The 20,734-nt window shown below is 40.2% G+C and overlaps 1 protein-coding gene across 2 annotated transcripts in view; it reads right to left on the bottom strand.

Annotated features, from left to right (window-relative positions):
* Rxfp1 (relaxin family peptide receptor 1) overlaps positions 1–20,734 on the bottom strand; it is a 114,694-nt gene that overhangs the window by 8,444 nt on the left and 85,516 nt on the right. The window contains exons 6-16 of one of the 2 annotated variants that reach the window (XM_021158615.3): positions 20,230–20,301; positions 17,499–17,570; positions 17,340–17,411; positions 16,521–16,595; positions 13,327–13,398; positions 11,333–11,404; positions 10,059–10,130; positions 7,379–7,450; positions 6,245–6,316; positions 2,071–2,300; positions 515–925 (exon numbers count right to left, since the gene is read on the bottom strand). In XM_021158615.3, coding sequence (XP_021014274.2) covers positions 515–925; positions 2,071–2,300; positions 6,245–6,316; positions 7,379–7,450; positions 10,059–10,130; positions 11,333–11,404; positions 13,327–13,398; positions 16,521–16,595; positions 17,340–17,411; positions 17,499–17,570; positions 20,230–20,301 — 1,292 coding nt within the window. The remainder of the gene's footprint in view (positions 1–514; positions 926–2,070; positions 2,301–6,244; positions 6,317–7,378; positions 7,451–10,058; positions 10,131–11,332; positions 11,405–13,326; positions 13,399–16,520; positions 16,596–17,339; positions 17,412–17,498; positions 17,571–20,229; positions 20,302–20,734) is intronic. The other variant, XM_029475590.2, reaches the window with a different exon arrangement.

The raw sequence follows: 20,734 nt of genomic DNA, 5'->3' as shown, positions 1-20,734 counted from the left end.
GGAATAACCCCTGATTTCTCTCAGTGGAGACTGACAGTCAGAAGAGGCTAAATGGATGTTTTACAAACTCTAAGAGACAAACACAAATGCCGTTTCAGATTACTATAGCCAGCAAAACTTTCCAGTCAGAATAGATGCAGAAAGAAAAACATCCCCCAACAAAACCACATTTATCTATGAAATCCTCTGGAGAAGTCACTAAACCCTACCCCTTTGAGATTAAATCTCCCTTTCACAGGGCTCTCCTAAGACCCGTCAGAAAACACAGATATATACATTATGAGCTATAATAGCAGCAAAATTATAGTTATGAAGTAGCAATGAAAGTAATTCTATGGTTGGGGTCACCACACATGAGGAAATGTATTAAGGGTCATAGCATTAGAAAGCTGATAAACATTGGGTTAGAAGGGCAGAAGTTTGTAAGCAATGGAAGTCATAAATGAGTTTCATACTGCGAGATATCCTAGCAAGAGCTGGGACCCAGGAAGGCTTGCAATGCAGGATTTCTTACCAAGAAAAATTACCACTGAATAAATCTGGGCTCCAGTACTTCCCGTGTCTTCTGAATGAAGAGGAAAGCATACTCCATTGGTGCCATAGTAGTTTTTGAAAAATTCCTTATTGCCAAGTGGAGCAAAAGCCACTATAAACCCAATAATCCAAATGAAAATCAGAACCGTGATTGTTCTGCATTTTCGAGGCCTTAAACACCGAAAAGGATACACAATGCAGATGTACTTTTCCAACGTCAGAAATGTTAAAAGTAAAACGGATACTTCTGTGGACAGAATGGCCAACGACCCCATGAACTGACAATGAACACTCTCCATCCACGGCTGTGCGTGCTTATTGTACTCTCCCCGAAACTTGAGGTCAAAGGCACCAATCACAAATAGATACACCCCCATTAGGCAGTCAGCACCTACAAGGGTCCAAAAGTTATAGGTTCAGAGAAACAGATAGTATGCATATCTTTACACAAAACATTTTAAATGACCCTCTTCTCAATATTGCCAAGACATTTTATTCTCTTAAGAATTCATAGGTTGGTTAGACAGCTTGGCAGTAGAGTGCTTTCTGAGCATGAATAAGGAAGAGCAGCCAGAGTCCTTATCCTCTGAGTCAACTCTCCAGCCTCCTGAAATCCATTTTTTAATTGAAAAAGAAATCATACCATAGATTCTAATTATGCTTTCTCTGCCCCTAACTCCTCCCAGATCCTAACTCGCTATCTATCCAACTCCATACCCTTTCTTTCTCTTTTAAATAACAAAAAAAACCCAAGAAATACACACAGAACTAAAAAGCAACCCAAAAAATATAAGCAAAAGAGCAATAAAGAAAAAAAGCCAAAACAAAGCAATATGAGACCAAAGTCTACAAAAAGACCATTGACTTTGCTTGTGTTGACCAAATACTCCCTCAGGGGCCTGGCCTCAAGTGTAGTTAATAAACCCAAATGTGACTCCATTGGAAAAAACTAATTTTTCTCCAATGTGAGCGTTGACTCCATTTTTTTTAACAGTGTAGTTATCCTTCAGCTTTGCATGGGAAAATTGAACTTGACTCCGAATTTTGTAGCTAACCATACAGAATTGTAAACATTTTGTGAATTTTGTTTCTCACATAGCTTGCAGAGAAAATAAGTTAGAAGTCAGACTTTGCACAGGGTCTGTGATAGTAAATGTGGCCACTCACACAATGGTGGGCATTGTATGGAGGGCTTACTTACTCGAGGGGCTGCAGGTACATCCTCAGCTCTGGGACCCAGGCTGTAACATCCTGAAGTCTGATTTTTTTGTTTTGTTTGTTTTTCTTTGTAGTCCTCATTTAATGTAATACTTTAAAAATCACGTTTTAAAAAATTAAAAATAAAATCAATCCCACTTGGAGATATTTACATATTTACATATTTTAAGCTGTGAGTGAAAATTATTCCAGTTGTTCAGAGACCTTAAAAATGACCCAGCTTGGGTCCTCTGGAAGTGTGTGCTCCAGCCCCACAGAATTTATTTTCTAGCAGCAACGATTTCAAGCCTTGTTCTTCTTTATCCAGGAAATACTCACAGCAGAGAGAAATGATGGACATGGCATGCAGCTTGTTCTCAGATCTGATGTATGGTCGCATACAAATAACAAAAATGTTTCCAAAGCAGGTAATGGCAGATACAACCCAGACAAAGACTCTCTGGATGATGCTTGCCAAGAGGTTCTCTAGAGATGAAATCCCATCCGTGTTGGGCTTACAGCTGCGCACATGTGGTGCATATCCACAGTACTGAAATTTCTTAAAATAGCTGGTTACAAAGGGGAGAAAAAATTATAACATATATTTAACTTAATGTCATCATTGACATATGTTTTCAGCATTTCTTGGTAGAAAATGTATTCATATAGGATTCAGTGGAATAGAAAATATTTCCTTACCAATCTCTCATAATTCTGAAGTTCAAAATTTAACTCTTAATCAATCACTTGACTTTATAGTAAAAGCATGTGTAGGTAAGAACTACAAGCAGGCATGACGAATGCATGCTAGACATATCTTAACATATGCATAACTGATTAGCTAGTGAACAGGAGAAGGGATTTATCCAAAGAAGCCTTCAATAGCTGTTTCCAGAATTCAGTGGTTCTCAAACTGTGGGTCACGACCCCTTTGAGAGTTGAATGACCCTTTCACAGGGGTCACCTAAGACATCATAAAATACAGATATTTACATGACAGTTCATAACAGTAGCAGTAATACAGTTATGAAGTAGTTCTGAAGATAATTTTATGGCTAGGGGTCACCACAATGTGACAACTGTGTTAAAGGCTAGAGCCGGTATAAACGCTTGGTCATGAAGCTCATAGCTTTGCCATAGCTGATCTTACTTACTGCTTAGCTCTTAGGGGGAAAACTAAATTCTTTCTATTTGCTGCTCCATGGCTTTTCAGTTACAAAAGTTATAATACAACATTACATTAAGTTATTATCTATAACTGCTAACCACATCCACCATTCACACTAGATTTTGAAACACGATGAAGAATTGCATGTTGATTGAATTTTTTCATCTATAGAGAGATACCTGCTAGGATAAAGACATCACCTGAATAAACAAGAATTGCTCTTATGTCAGCAGCAATAGGAACACCACTTCCTGGGTGTGTTTTAGATACCAGAAATAAGTTCTCTAATGAACTCCATGAGATCAGTGCTAGCAATATCGTAATAGGAGATTAAGCCTTCAGTGGAGGAGAATTGTTGGACAGGAAATTTTCTAGTGATAGTAGAGATTGGAATTCAGACTGTGTCAGTCTGTCTTACAGGCAAAGAGTGGTGGCAAAACAGAAATGATCTTTATAGCGTCAACAGCTGCAGTAATAAATGATACAAGGTGGAAGTCATTGTGTGCCTTGCACATGGGCAGGGCAGTTGCTGCTATGTCCATCTGGTTGTCTGCAGTTCTCTATGAGCTATGATGGGGTGGAACAGAATATAAGGATGGGTGTGCTGTTTCTTCTTGTTTAAGCGTCTGAAGCTGAACCACTTTCATCAACAGAACCTCAGTGGGTACTTGTTTGCTAGTTAAGCTGCCCAACATAGACTCATCTTTTAGCAATAATGTCTTTATCTCTTTTGAGGGAAGCCATCCTCCAGCCACAGGAATCTTGGTGGGTGTTCAGTAGAAGCCTTCCCTAGCTCAGGGTAGGCAAATACCCTAAGAGGACTCCTGAGTCTTGATGGCATGCAAATGGCTTATTTCAGCAGGGCTTGGCTAAGACCACTGTTCAACTCTTGTTCTCACGATTCCTGCCCACGTCTGGCTCTTCCTTTTACTTATTTCTAGATTCTGTGAGCTGCACTAGTTTCTTGCAATAAACTCTTATTGGCCAGACTGCTTTGTTGTTAGCAAGCAAAAAAGATTATGAAAGCTTTGTCTCTGAGGAATCTTGGGAAATAGAAACAATGCCCTGTGTTAGACTTACAGCACAAGGAAGATTACAGAATGGTTGATAAGACAGTTCTAAAGTATTGAAAATTACCACAATGTGAAGAACAGTCTAGCACTTGGTATGATAGCAACTCAACTCAAAATATGTATAAGATATATATGACCAATGCAAAACCAGACACAACATATAGAATTCACAAAGGTTATCATTTCATCCACATACTTTCTTCAACCATACTCTGATATTAGGGACAAATTTTCCCTGAGGATGGGTTCTCCCATCTTCATTAATTTGTAGCAATTATTTATATCTATTAAAAACATGTTTGTACATTACATATCATATATATTATACATTTATATGATATATAAATGCATGTTTTAAAACAATAAATAATTGCTACAAATTAATGTGTGTGTTGTATTGTGTTGTGTGAGATGTGTGTATATACCTGACTCGTGTGTTCCATGCATGGATGTGTAGGTCAGAGAATAGCTTCAGGTGTTGATCCTGACTTTCTACCTTGGTTTCGAGGCAGACCTTCTCTTGTTTGTGTCTGTACTTCACATTCCAGGTTATGTGGCTCCCAAGCTTCCAGTTGGACTGTCCTGTCCCTGTGTCCCAGCTCACTGGAGGAATGCTGAGATCACACACACACACACACACACACACACACACACACACACACACACACACATGCTCCTTGTTTTGTGTTTTACTTGGGTACCAGGAATCTGAACTCAGGCACTTTGACCTGTTGAGCCACCTCTCCAGCCTCTTTGTAATTCTTTTATATACATTCTTATGTCCTCATCTGGTGGTACTTACACAAAGTGTACCCATCACTAGCTTGCTGGGTAAATATCAGCATCTGTGCCAGGTACCAGAGATGTGTGTGCTCTGTATGACTCAGTTGGCCCTTCTTACATTTGTGTTTCTTGGTATTTGAACTTTTTCCCATAAAAATTTATCAGAGTGTGGAAAACTAAAATCTGTCAAGTTAATGTCAAACTTTAAGCATTTAACTATGGAATATTGATGTCTGAGACTATCTAGGCTGCTGGAAAATCCCATAGCCTTGGTTTTCTTTAATTTCTTTTTTTTTTTTAAGATTTATTTATTTTATGTATATGAGTACAGGGTAGCTGTCTTCAGACACACCAGAAGAAGGCATCGAATCCCATTACAGATGGTTGTGAACCACCATGTGGTTGCTGGGATTTGAACTCAGGACCCTCAGAAGAGTACTCAGTGCTCTTAACCGCTGAGCCATCTCTCCAGCCCCTTCCCATAGCCTTGGAATTTAAACAATTAACATTTATTTCTCACTTCCCCATGCTGGGAAGTCCAAGGTCAAGGCAGCAGCATATTAGATACCTGGTGAAGTCTTGTTTCCTGTTACATTTTTACTATGTGAACTCACATAGTGGATGGTGCAAGAGAAATCCTCCCTCCTTCCCTTTCTCCCTCCATCCTTCTTTTCCTCCTTCTTTTCTTCTTTTCTCTCCTAAAGTTTGATACTTTTAACTTTTTTATTTTCCCTCTTTTGTGTGAAATTCACGGTAAGAGGGTTACATGGTTATAGGCTCACATGGCTATAGGTTCTCATGGTTATAGGGTCACATGGTCACATGGTCACATGATTCTAGGCTTACACGGTTCTAGGATTTATGAGAGGTCTAAACATCCTTTGCTGGATATTTTAAATTTCTATTCCTTCACAGAGGTGCTGGTTAACTCAGGTCCTCATGTTTTCATAGCATTTCCCCCAGCTGAGCTATCACCCCACCCAGGATTCCTCCCTCTCCCCCTGTCTCTTTCCTCTTGTGGGAATCCATCAAACCCAGTGCTTTGATGTACTAGCTCTAGCCTTTCTTAAATTCATTTTTGTTTTGAGACAGGGTATCACTATGAAGCCATGAGTAGCTTTGAATTCTCCCTATAGACCAGGCTGACTCCCAACTTAGAGATGCACCATCTCTGTTTTCCAGTTGCTGGGTTTAAAGGTGGTATGCCACCATCCTGTTTTTCAATTCTCTTTAAAAGGGATACTGATGCTTCATGAAGGATCTGCCCTCATGAGCTAATCAGCTTTTCCAGGCTTCACCTTTTAATAATACCATCACTTTGGGGTTAGGATTGCAACATACAATCTGGAAGAGGGGCACAAATACTAACCATACAGAGATAAAGTAATAGAAATTGTTAATACTTTATTTATATTTAATATATATATATATGTTATATGGGGACATAAAAATTAAAATCAAGGTGAACAACAAGAAGACATCTACTTACATGTGAGAGAGATTTATGAGCGGTCTAAACATCCTTTGTTGGATATTTGAAATTTCTATTCCTTCAAGGCTGCTAAAAATACCAAGTAATAGTCAAAAGCACATATGTTAGCCACAGCATAGTAAAGCAATTATTTTTGTGAAAGACAATGTAGCAATGTGCCTTTAGTTAACATTGTTCTAAGTGAGATACTCAGTCTCAGCCTCTCTAGACACTTCCTTGGCTCGTAGCCATGTATATCCTTAAAAAAAATCTTCACGGTTCATGATACAATACCTAATGCATGCTAACAAGTCAATAAATGTTTGTAGAATAAGTGCATATACATTATATTCTGGACATCTTTAATTTTTCCAATGCCTTGTAAGTCATACTTTTTATCTAATAAAGAGCTATTTTACTGTAGAATAGTTAGATAAGATGAACTGAGGCTTATCTTTTAAAGACAATTAGACATTAACAGAGCTTTTGGTGTGTGTGCTTGTGTGTGTGTGTTGGGAGTCATGATTAACATAGTCTAGAAAATTGCATTTGAGGGTAATCTTTGTTGTCATCTTGACACACTTGGGAAGAGGGAATCTCAGTTGTGGAAACAGCCTCCATTGTTTTGGCTAGTGGGCGTATCTGTGGTGCATTTTCTTGATTAATGATTGACGTCGGATAGCTTGCAAGCCAGTAAGCAGCATTCCTCCATGGTTTCTGCTTCAAGCCTCGAGTTCCTGCTTTGGCTTTTCTCAATGATGGATTGTAACCCATAGGCCAGATAAACCCTTTTCTCCCCAAGTTTATTTTGGTCAGTGTTTTATTACAGCAATGTTCTATTATAACAAGCTAGGAGAGATACTTATAGTAAATCTCAACTACCCAGAACTAATGGAGCAATGAGTATGCCCCATACATTCAGAGAACATAAGTGCACAATTTGGTATCTTAATCTTGGTGTCACAGAGAGATGTAGAGGCTCATTATCATTTAATTTTTAGTTTGTTGACATGATATAGGAGCAATTCTATATGTCTATAGTCCATCAAGAACTCATATATTTTTGTGGAGCTTGAAATAAAACATAATTAAAAGATACAAGAGCATGTATGCTATTAGTATTGAAGTAAAACTGTACAAGCATATACTTACAGAGACTTGAGTTTGGCAAGATAATCGAATTGATTTACTTCAATTTTCTGGATTGGGTTATAAGAAATATTCCTGAGTTAAAAAAAAGACAGCCATAAGTCATTCCTAAAAATTGTTTGGGGAAAGAGAATATATTTGTTGACTTTGAATCAATTTGAGACATTTACTAAAAAAATGTAGTACAACTCAAAGTATATTGAAAATTTAAATGTAAGCCCTGAGACCATAGAGGAAGACCTCCATGAAACTGGCCTGGCAGTGATTTCCTTTGGATGTGATTTCCAAAACATAAACAGTAAAAGCAGCAAGAGCCAGAGAGGACCACATCAACCCCAAAAACTTCTTCACACCATGAAAGGAGGAGACTACAGCATAGAAAAACGACTTGCAAGGCACTCTCTCATTTTTCTCTCTCTTCCTCTAGTTTTGTTCTGCACACACTGTGGTAAACATGCACTCCACCACTGAGCCACATCCCTACCCCTGCAGAGCATCCATTGAGGATGGATTAATATCTAAAAAAATATAGGGAACTAAATGCAATAGGAAAAGACAAATAATCTGATAAAGAAACAGACAAAGAACATGAGTAGATATTGCCTAAAAGAAGACACACAAATGGTTAACAGATAGATAAAGCAATCTCAGAATCAGTATTCATCAGAAAAAATTACTAATTTATTTATTAGAGACAGAGAATAGCTGAGGATGACATTGTATGTTCCTAGATTTGGCCTTGACTTTTGAACTTCTTAACTTCAAGAACAGGTAGCCACATAAAATTCTATTGGTTATAAATTAGGCAGGCTGCTGTATTTTATTATAGTAGCAGGAGATGAACTAGATCAACAGCAATAAAGGGAAAGATATTCTTGTTCATGGCATTGGAAAACTCAGTCCATATTAAAGTTTACGAATTTATATAAGACATCAAAGGTGCCCAAATAGCAAAAGCAGTATTGGAAAAAAAGAACAGCATTAGGGTTCCCACAGTAATCTACAGCTGGGTAGACCAAAGGGATCAACTATAGAGTCCACAGACAACCTGACTCAGACATAATCAGATAACTTTTGACATAGGTGTCAAAGGCATTCAACAAGGAAAGGACATTAAAAAAAAAAAAAAACAGTGTTGGGAAAATTGGATAACCTAGTGCGAAAGAATAGAATTAGACCCTTACTGGACCATGTACCCAGGCTTACTCCAAAAGGATGCACCTAAAGGTAATGCTATCGAAATAGAAGAGAATTCCATTGAGTGGATCTGACAGTGTCTTAGATATGAAGCTGAAAGTTTAGACAAGAAAGTAAATGATAGAAGAGTGGCAGTGTATTAAAATTAAGGAAATGTCACTCATCACAGAGAGGAAAACACATGTGAGATCTCTGTAGGACATAGGACTGTCTGTAGGAAACACAGGATACGTAAAGAATTAAAACTCAACAACTGCAAAAGGAGATCACATAAAAACGAATGAAGCACGTGAGTAGCTTTTCCCTCGGAAGACAGGTAAGTGACTAAACATGTGGGAAAAAATCCTCAACACCACTGTTTGCAGAGCAGTGAAAATCCGATCCTCAAGGATTCTCAGCTAAGGTGACTGTGAGCCAGAGAAATGAAAACAACAGGTGTTGGAAGATGGTGGAACCTGGAGCCCTGTGCAGCGAGAGAGAGGTACAATGGCACAGCTCTGGTGGGAAACACAGTGAAACAGAGCAAAGCTAGAACTACCGTGTGACCCAGTCACCTAATTTCTGGGTCTCTGGTTCAGGATTTTTTTTGCTTTACAACAGTGTAAAAGCAATGTACCTCTAATGGAAGCCATACTTTAAGGGTGGTTGTATGGTTTAGTGGTAGAGGGCTTTGCCTAATATGCATTATTCACCCCTGAATACAGTATTACTGTCTTGATACAGCACTATTGAGAAAGGGAGGTATAAAGGGATAAGTGAAAAGGGGAGTTCCTCTAAGATCTTCTCTCGGCCTGCAGCTCCCAGACAGCCATCAAAACTCAACAGTACAAAGCAGATACTCTACAGTACAGTGGTTCCTAATTTACAGTGGTGGAGAGAATATTAATAGTAAATGAGCTTTAAAGTGAATAGTTCTGATTTATGATGCCTTCATTAGGTAAACTTAAAGGTTGCTGTGAGTTAAGAAGGAACATAGAACCCAAATAACTGAAGGTGGACATCCAGACATGAACGGGCACATGTGTTCATAACAGCATTATGCAAACTAGCCAAAAGGTGGAAGCAATCCAAGTGCCCATGGGCTGGAGGATGACTGCACACAGTGTATGAGGTTTTATTATCCAGACTTTAAGAGCAAATAGAATTCTGACACATACTACAATATTGATGTACCTTGTTGGTATGGTAAGAGAAACAAGCCCATCACAAAATAGCAACTATGGACACAGAGCAAGAAGGATGGTGGTTGCAGGACTGGGGCTGGATGGATGTGGCATTCGTGCTTGATGGTTATAGGGCTTCATATATGTACTAAGTAAAAAAAAAAAATCTATGGAGGTGGATGCAGGTGAGAGTTGAACAGGAATGTGGAAGATCTTGATGTAATCCAGTGATATAGAAACAGATGGATAACCCAAATGCTATGTATAGTTTACCACAGTTGAAAAATAAGATAAAGAAATGAAGAGGTAAGTTAATGTCTTACAATTGTGACAGCTCCTTCAGATCCTTAAATATGTTCGGTGGAAGATTTTCAATCTTATTACTGCCTAAATCCCTAGGGAGACAATTGCAAACATGTCACATTGTTGTTTGAAGACTTCATTCATTGGTAGAAGAGCCATTTAAAAACCATTTACAACTTTCCAATAGTGCCTTTGGGGAGTTGGGTTAAATACCAAGAGAAGAGCTATCTCCCTAGTGTGGGGATTGAACTCACAGCCTTGATCCTGCTCAATGTGTGCCCTACTCCTGAGCTCTGCCTCCACATGCATGAAGTCAAGAGGCTTTAGAAGAGGGAGTGAAATAAAACCTGTTCTATCATGAGCCAGGGATGGTAGTACATATCCCTAATGCAAACATTTGGGAAGTGGAAGCAGGAAGGTCAGAAGTTCAAGGACATCCTCAACACTACAATGTACTCAAAGCCAGAATGGGTCTAAAAAATCTTCTCTCTCCATCTTTTAAGTTCTATTCCATATTTCATCCTTTCTCTTCCTCCTTCCTCCTTTTCTGTTAGAGTAAGGACACAATTTGAAGCCCCAGTTTTTCTTTTGTCCGGGTTTCTTACAGTTACCTCAAAACATGCAATTTGAGGTTCAAGTTTCACAGAGATGCACAGGCTCATAGTCTCCTGGGCGGGACATATGTGTGCAGAGGGGGAACCTAACATGATGTCACCTTGGAGCTATAAAGGGCTTTCAGCAGCATTGTCTGTGAAGTGTTGACATGAGAGAGGCTCTAGCTTCTTTTAAACAAGAAAAGGTCTCAGTGAGCTTGAATTAGGAGATTGTGAGTTACAACAGGAAAAGTGACTTCTCCCACCCGCCTCCAGGGGTCAGGCAGGAGGAAAAAGCAACCTGTGGGTACCCTGCCTCTTTGGAGCAATAAAACAGAACATTGTAGGATGCATTTTATTTATTAACCTTACCCTGGTTTTATTCTTTGTTCAAAGCTATGTTTTCTTTTTTTTCCCACATTTTTTTTATTATGTATTTTCCTCAATTACATTTCCAATGCTATCCCAAAAGTCCCCAAAGCTATGTTTTCTTTATCTAACTTATCTCAAATATTTGTTTCATATTTTATTTTGTATTTACTTTTGTAAGCTATCTGAATTGTTCTGTGACCCATGGGCCCATATACTGTTTGGAAAAGGGAAATTAATATTTTTAATTAATATAATAAATATTATATGTGTAACTAATACGAAGTAAAACTGGAAAAGAACATTCTTAATGCATATTTAGTTAGACTTACAATTCATCTAGTTTCTGGAGGTGTGTAAATGCATGTTCATTTAAGTAATTGATTTTGTTCTTCCTCATTACCCTGAAAATTAAAAAAAAAACATGTTAACATGTGGACATAATTATAATATGACTACTAAATGTAACTCTTGAAAGATAACATAAAAATCATGAATATAGAGTACATTCTCATATTAGGATATTTTGAATAGTATGATTGATTAATATACAGTTTATTTATTTAGGAAGCCCAGTCTCAACTATGCAGCCCTTTCTGGCCTCAAACTCACGATCTTTCTGTGTCAACCTCTTGAGTGTTGCAACTACAGATGTGTGCCACCATGCCTAGCTTCAGTCTGAGTTCATTCTTAAATTTCTCAAATCTTTTAATAGGGGCTATATGAAAATGTAATTCAAATCTGTGATTAGAAAAGAAGAAAGACCTCTTCAGAACAAAAACTGAGTGTCTTGCAGCTATGAGCACAGGCATTTCAGACTTGCCTTCTCAGTCTGAAGGGTGTATCTATCTAACAAAACGCTCCATGCACCACAGACCTCTCATTTGCTAGTGCATGGAGTTAGGATGAAGTCACCTAGGGTTTTATTGCTGTGAACAGGCACCATGACTAAAACAACTCTTATAAGGACGACATTTAATTGGGGTTGGCTTACAGGTTCACAGATTCAGTCCATTATCAGCAAAGCAGGAAGGAACATGGCAGCATCCAGGCAGGTATGGTGCAAGAGGGGCTGAGAGTTCTGCCTCTTGTTCTGAAGACAGCTAGGAGATGACTGGCTTCCAGGCAGCTAGGATGGGGGTCTTAAAGCCCACATCCACAGCCGCACACCTACTCCAAGGCCATACCCTCCAACAAGGCTGCAACTCCAAATCGTGCTGCTCTCTGGACCATTTTCAAACCATCACAATTGCCTTAATTAATATAAGAAGACCTAGCCTGAGAGTGGGCAGCATCATTTCCTTGGAGCCCAGGACTGCATAGAAGTAGAGAGATCTAGCAGAAGATTAAGCACACAAATATTATTTTTCTCTGCTCTAGATCAAGGAGGTGATGGGGCAAGCTGCCTTAATAAGTCCTGCCACTATGAATTCTCTGTCATGATGAACTATAACCTGGAATTGTACGCTAGAATAAATGTTTTGTCCACTAAGTTGCTCTTTGTCAGGGCGCTTTATCACAGTATAAGTGAGAAATGGGCATCTATTTTCTTCCCTTGAGGTCTAATGTACTCGTTGCAGATATTTAAATGCTATGTGACATGTCTTCAAGTAGCCTTGTGCTAGCTAGCTCTACATATTTAACTCTGTCCATCACTACAAAACATTGCCACCTTCTCCCAGTAACTCTGGACCTAAACCATAGACACCTACAGGGAGAAACCCAAATGATTTTTTTTTTTCTGTATAGAAGTTTAAAAGTCAATGCGAATGGTTATTCCTGAGAACATACATATAGGTAAGACTACATAGATTGAGCAGGTTATATTTAGGAGCGGGTTATATATTTATATTTAACAAGATCTATCTATCTATCTATCTATCTATCTATCTATCTATCTATCTATCTATCTATCTACATCTGGCTGGCTTGGGAATCACTATGTAGATCAGGCGAGCCTCAAACTCTTAGAGATATATATGCCTTTGCCTCTGGAGTACTAGGATTAAAGTACTGATTTTTTTTTTTATTCTTGAGATTAGAATTACATCACTTCTCCCTTCCCTTTCCTTCCTCATACCCCTTCTTGATTTTTCCCAGATCCATATTCTCTTTTTTCACTGATTGTTTCATATATGTATATATATATGTATACACACACACACACACACACACACACATATATATATATATAGTTTCATTACATATAGATATTTTCACTACCTGTTTATCATCTATCTGTCTATTATCTATCCATCCAAGTTTCACATAAAGGATTCATTTGGTTTGGGAAGGTCAACATTACCTTAAAAAAGATAGTACTTACAATACAGTTAAATTATTGCAGGAAATAAAAGTCAAATTTCTTAAATTATGGATACGGTTGCCTTCAAAGTCCCTACAACATAAAAATGGAACACAAATTAAATTCATAGACAAAAATAAATTGGCTAGGAATTATTTGCTACCAAATAAAACATCGTCTCTTTACATTCTGTTTACAATGGTTTGTATAGCAGCTGAATATACATATATACTATATATATCTATGCTGTATACATGTAGTATTATTGCCTGTCATCTGTAGCAATAGTTAAAATGATATGAGGTTTATCATATTCCCATTTCCTTTCTCCCTCTAATCTCTTCCATTTTTCCTTAGTTCTGGTCAAACTGCTGGCTTCTTTTTCTTTGATTTTTACTGCTACATATGCACACATATACATGCATAAATATAAATACAATCTTCTGAATATATATATTCAATAAATTATATATGTACATGTATATATATATATATACACACACACATATATGTGTGTGTGTGTATGTATAAAATTTCAGAGCTGCCTACTTGCTATTGGATAACCAATTAGTTGTTCGTCACTGGAGAAGACTAATTGTCCCTCTCTTAGAAGTCACTAGTTGCCTGTACTTCTCTAGGCGTGGGACCCAGTGAAAGTTTCTCCTTTGGCCTTAGTGTGTTTATTAGTGATATCATTGTTTGAGTGTTGTCTAGGTGGCCATAATGTTGTGGGATTGAGAGTATAGCTTTGCCTCTCTTCTGGCAGACACAGTCCCACGGTTGGTCCTTTTAGTTTTGGCACTCTTTCTGCACTCTCCCCTTGTGATATGTTCTTTTAGTGCCATGGGTGTGGAAGCTGTGTTGGGGCTGGGCACACCATGATCAGTTGTTTTCTGCATTTTGACAGTTGTGGTTATTTTATTTATTTATTTATTTATTTATTTTGTGATAGTCTCCCTGAGAGAATATTTAGTTCCTGTCTCCTCAACTCAAGTAGTCCTAGAAAAGATTCCTAACAGCCTGCCATTGCTGTTAGCCATCGTATCTGTTCTTTCAGGCAAGCATCTCTTGTTCTTCACTTCAATCTGGGGAGCTGCCTAGACATTCCCCTGGAGTGCCTGTGCTGTGTGGAGCTGACATCACACACACGGAGTCTCTTCACAGCATCAGAAGTTGACTTTTATTTCTCCCACTGCTGGCGACCAAGTGCAAGGCTTTGCCCATAGTAGACTGATGCCTTACTACTGAGCTACATTCTCAGCTAGAATTGTTCTACATTGCACCTCTCCTTTGACCCCAGCAGTAGGGGTATGGTAGAACTTTGCAGAGCACAAGGATATCCTGCCCTGAACACTGCCCTTAGGTCTAAGGGTATCACATACTTAGTTTAATGGTTGCCAGATGGCATGAAGTTGCTCAGAAGCAACAGTGACTCGTGCAGGGTAAAAGTGTGGGAGAGCTACTAAAACCTCCACGGAAAACTTGCAAAGCTCTAGAGAAAAGCCAGTGTCTTGTCAGCACCAAGGACACTGTCGGCCTTGCTTTGGGAACTACACTTTAGTCGACATTGACAGAGTAAAATATATCCGAAAGATTGGGAAGATCAAGAATTAAGGGATCTAAACACTGAATACATTGGAGAAGGTTATGTTTACTCCTGGAGAAGGTATGTTTACAATGGAGAGCAGCATAAGAGGAGCGTATTTGAAGTCAGGCTGTAGAATGAACAGCAGACCGCTCTTCTGGAGGAAGAGTTCTTCATTCTATGAAAGTGGCTGCTAAACGCTAAGAGAACTGCTTCGTTAGTTAGTTAGTTGTCTCGGTTCAGGCTTTTGGTCTGGCCCTGTTCCTTTCATCTTATTGCTAATGGTTATTCATGAGCGTACCACCAGGTGGCAGTGTTCTATGGCAAATCAAAGTATACTCTATTAAAATTGCATGCCGCAGCTCCCACCTGTAATCTCAGCAGTAGGGAGAATGGGACAGGAGGATACCTGCGAGTGAGTTTAAGGCCAGCCTGGGCTACATAGTGAAATCTTGTTTAAAAAATAGTCTCGATTCACATTTTTCTTTTTGGGTGCTTAGGATTCAACCCAGGATCCTTTGCACTAAGTTAGCACTCAACCATCAAGCTGTCTCTCCAGCCACACAGTGCACACAATGTTAACTGTTGATCGCTTCTGTAAGCACTGCTCGATTGTGTTTAGTTACTAAGTTTCTCATTATCTTCATGAGTTTATTACTCAGCATGTCTACTTTGCTGTAAATTTGGATACAAAACAGTCAACTTTTGAAAATTTCTTACAAAACAGGAGGTAAAGGGAGTTTTCTTCATTCCGGTAGGCAGTTTGTTGATTGAACTTTTCAATAGTAATTTTGGTCATTTCTTTAGAAAAAAAAAAAACAAACAAACAAACCAGGACCTCACTCTGTACCCCTGGTTACCTTGAATTTCTAGTGATCCTTCTTCCTCAGCCTCTTGCTTTAGCCTCCTGAGGTTATAGGTGTGAGCCACCATACCAGGCCAAACCCGTAACAGGCATATTTACTGATTGACTGAATGCTAACTCATGGAATGATACTTACTACTATGCAAAGCCACGGTGTCAACATATTACACAGAACAAGTAAGGAACTTTCTCAAAACATCCCTCAGCCCCATTGTATCATGATTAGTGCTAATCAATACATTCTCATCACTCAGAATTTAGGGATAAAACTAAACAATGTAGCTTTCTGCATCAGCTTAATAGGTGAGTGATTGACAGAGGGAAAAGGAAGTGTGACACAGACCACGGAACGTCCCCCTCCCGCTTCCTTCTTCCAGATTCCAAAATACTGTTCTCTTTCAGGTATTGCATTTTGGTGAAAGTTTAGAGACGTTGGCCAATGAGGGTATTTAATATAAAAATACAATAATAAAACAATGCAAAGAAACTTGATACACTAGTTACCTGGCACAGAAGACCCTTGGTGTCCAATATGAGTTAGGCAAATTCAGAAAATGTAGCAGATAGATAAATAGATTGATAGATGGATAGGTAGATGGATGGGTGGATAGATGGATGGATAAGTAGATGGTAGATAAGAGATAGATGGATAGATGGATTGGTGAATAGATAGATAAATAGATAGACACATAGGTGGATATATGGGTGGATAGGTGGATAGACAGACAGACAAACAGAAAGACAGGGCGAGGGAGATTGACTTACAGCCAGTGCAGGCGGGGCATGTGCTGACAGAGGGGTTTGTCAGGCAAACGGGTAAGGGCATTATTCATCAGCACTCTAAAAAGGAAAGAAACCATGAAAAATCACATTTTCTGGTTCTTTTATGTCTCCAGGCAAACACAGTGTTATCGTTACTGTTCAGAAACTTCGAGAAGCCCCTGCTACAAACAAGTCTTTCCCACCACTTTTTCTGGGCACACCCTGCAGTACTGAAGTGCTTTGGTAGTAAGAACATTTTTACATACATCGGTTTTCCCCTCAGGGAACAGTAACATTAGTCTCTGAACAAAAGCATGTGCCCATCCACAGCAGGCTGGGCAAATGAGGTGACCTGTGTAGGAGGCTTTTCCTTTGCTGAAGCTGCTGCACAGGAGGGCAAGTGCTTAAGTACACATCAGTACAGTGCAGTGGTAGCCTGTGCTCAGGTCTGGTCACCAACCAGGCAGACCTTTACATGGCCTTAGAGAATATGCTCAAGGTGGTTTAGTGGAGAAAGCTTCTTTCAGGCTTTAATAATTATAAATTAATGTTACTATGCTTAAGCTTTTGATGTTTTATTTCTGTCTCTTCAGTTGGAATACTTTAAATTTTTTATTATATCAATTTGCTTATTTATTGGTGTGTCTGTGTGTTTGTGTGTGTATGTAATACAGTATGCTACAGTTTGTATGTAGAGTTGCAGGAGTGGATCTTTCTACCATGTAGGTCCTGGGGATTGAACTCAGGTTGTCAGGCTTGGTGGCAATCGCCTTCTCTCACTGAGCCATCTCACATCCCTGTTAGTTTTAACTGAGTACTTACAAGAGAATAAGAGAATTTAGCCCGTAAAATGTGAGTGGGGAAATTCGACTGAGGTGATTGTCTTCAATTATCCTGTCAGCAACAAGACAACAGAGTTATGTGGGCATTTTCAGAACCTTAAAAACCAGTATAAGGAAATGCCACACAAATGAAACGTACAGCCATTCCAGTCTGTGGAGATCTTCAAAAACTCCTGGCTTTAGGAAGGTTATTCTGTTATGACTGAGGTACCTGGAAAGGAGACATAACAGCAGTGAGTTTATTATTTTTGATGTTTTACAAGAAGGGTAGTAACTCCAGCCATTGCTTCTCCTATACCACGTTCACCACATATCACTTCCTGCCTTTGAACTTCTAAGGGCCCTTATCATTTATTATGTCATTTCTAGCTTTAAATTTCCCACAGTTAGCTAATGAATTGGTCTACGTTTTAGTGACCTACTCTGCTGTCTTCTAGATAGGTATCATCCTGTGATCAGTCACTCAAAGGCTTTGTCCCCAGCGGGCACTATTGGGAGTGGCTGAGGACCTTTAGGGAGTAGGACCCTGTGTGTCTCTTCAGGTCATTTGGGATGACCTTTTCTGTGGTGTTCTTAAATGATGTCTTTCTCTTCCTTACTTTACAGCCATGAGGTGGGCGAGTGTTCTGCTATGAGTTCCCACCCCCTTGGGCTGCCTTATCACAGGCTCAGAGTCATGGAGTCAGCCAATCACAGGCAGACATCAAAAGGGAGAGCCAAGACCTTTCCTCTTTATAAGTTAATTATCACAAGGATTTTGTTATATCCCCGACAGAGGATTAACAAATGGGGTAGTTTTAGCAAGTGTATCAGCCTATTTGTCGAAGGACATTGAATCCGGAGAGGCAGACAGGGTGTGAAAAGGTAATTAGGTGACATGAAAAACCCAGAGGGTCGTGTACAACACATGGTTACTCATTTGCAGAAGGCACCTGATCTGTAAAGATTGGGAACTGAGGACTACAGGGTGACGGAGGGGAAAAAAAGGAGGCGCAGTTAAGAAGTGTCTCCGATGAGGAAGACTGAATCTCACACTTTGAAACCACAGACTATAAAGATGGTAGAAACAGATTTGTTGGGTAACGATCAAGAATGGGGTAGTGAGGAGGTGGAGCAAGACAGGTAGGATAAGATGCTAAATAAATAGGACTGGTGAGATGGCTCAGCAGGACAATGTGCTTACTCCAAAACATAGTGACCTGAGTTAAATCCCCAGGACCCACATATTGGAGAGAGAAAACTGAGGTGACAAATTTGACTTCCATGCTTGCCATGTCCCACCAGTGCACCACCCCATCCCCTCCCAGGCAAGAATGAAATACAACTGGAACAAAGAAAACCTAAGGCAAATGGGAAGAATGAGATGCAGGCAGGGAATCATTGGTTCATGCAAGCTTCAGATACACTTATTTATAAGAGGCTGCTTGTAAGGATGTGGATGGATGCATGGAACTTTGAAAGTCTCTTAAAAAAAAAAAAGTGTTCCCTGGGCTGGAGAGATGGCTCAGTGGTTGAAAGCATTTGCTGCTTGCTCTTCCAGAGGTCCTGGTTTTGATTCTCTGCATGCACATGGTAGTTCATGTGGATGAGGACTTCCACCTTGCCTTGAGAGTCTAGGGGATTTGATACTGTTTTCTGACACTCTCGGGCACTCAGTGTACATGGGGCACAGACACACATGCAAGCAAACCATCCATGTACACAGAATTTAAAAGGAAAAAAGATGGCTTTCCTTTTCCACCACGATACACAACTTCATACCCATTTGAATAGTCAGTATCAAAACAAACCATCCAAGCCAGGAAAGGATGAGGGTGAGGGCGAGGGTGATGGTGAGGCTGAGGGTGAGGGCGGCAGTGGGGGCGGGGGGGGGGGGCGGAGTGGGCGGGGGTGTATCGAGGGTGATGGCAAGGCTGAGGGGGAGGGAAAGGGTGGGAGGGGGCCAGGGGGTGAGGGGGAGGGAGAGGGTGATGGTAACACTGAGGGGGTGGGGTTTGGGGGCGAGGGCGGGGGTGGGGTGGCGAAGGTGCCAGCAAGGGCAAGAACAACTAGAACTCTTAAGTGTTGTTGTGTGAGATTAAAATGGTGCGGAGGAAGGAGTGTAGAAGATAGTGCTATAAAGGAGTAATGGAGAAACTAGAAGTCAGGGAGTGAAGGGGTGGAGATAAGAGGGTAGGAGGAGTAGGGGTGTGGGGATGGAGGTCAAGGTACAGGAGGGAGTGTGTGGGGGAGTAACTAACTCCAAAGGCCCTTTGGAAATCCAAATTACTGTAGAAACTTTCTAAAGTGTAGACATAAAAAGAGTTTGAATGGAGTCACCACACGGTGGAGGATAACGATGCCCTCACGAGACATCATACACTACCATGTCCCCGGACCCTCGCTCCCAGTACCAGAAATGAGATACATTTTGGGGGGACTTTGGCCAGAGAGGTTCCATAGACAACACCAAACACTAGAAGCTATTGGCAATACTATTAGGTAGGTTCCACAATTGGACACTAACACCCTGTTGCTGAAGATACCACACCAGTGGCACAGAACATGGGGAAATCTAGCTGTCACTCAACTGGAAACTCCGCCCGCCCTGGGTGTTTTAAAAATCTATTCCCACAACAGCCCGGAGTCAGCACTACCAGAGGAAAGTAGAGGGAGCCGGTGCCCAAGGCTACTCCCTGCCTAGTGACATTAAGGCTTAGCTGGAACACAGTGTGCCCCCAATCCCATGCTCCCAGCCCTCCTGTCACACTGTCCCTTCAGCACTACTTGTAAGTCCCCTGCCTCTCTCCTGAGCAGGAGAACTGGTTTGGACTGGACTGGACTAGCCTGGAATGCTGATGGTGCAGGGAGCCGTTTAGTCCGATACTTACAGTTTAGTGAGGCTGCGCAGTCCTCTGAAGGCAGAGACGCTCACGGAGTGAATCCTATTGTTTTGCAGGCACCTGTGACCAAGAGTAGTCAGAAAGAAAACAATACACTAGTGTCAGCTTCATAAGATAAAAGACCCTGGCACATGTAATCAGAGGTGTGTGCCAACAGCCTTGTCCCTGGCACTGCTGGTAAACCTCCTTGAGTGTATTTTACTGGAATTAGAAATTGACCTGAGAGGAAAGGGAGAGACAGTGGGATAACTGGCCCAAACTGGCATTTTGCTGTTAAATTCTTGTGTGCTTGGGTCGGTGTTTATTTGCAAGTTGAAGCTATAAATGGAAATAATATCAAGCTGCCCTCCGAGCCTGTATCTCTGCTCAGGTTAGTGCAGCTGTCAGACCTCACCACGGAGGAGGTTTCCTTGTGCAGTGGATTCTCAAAACTGGTCCAAGTGCAGAGAACATGTGTCATAGAGCGTTTGGCTAACTGAGACTTCTCTGCCTC

Source organism: Mus caroli, unplaced genomic scaffold, assembly GCF_978045245.1.
Source record: "Mus caroli unplaced genomic scaffold, Mus_caroli_1 scaffold_3, whole genome shotgun sequence".
NCBI classification, from domain to species: domain Eukaryota; kingdom Metazoa; phylum Chordata; class Mammalia; order Rodentia; family Muridae; genus Mus; species Mus caroli.
The sequence above is the reverse complement of the archived record's forward strand: the minus strand, read 5'-3'. Positions and strand labels throughout refer to the sequence as shown.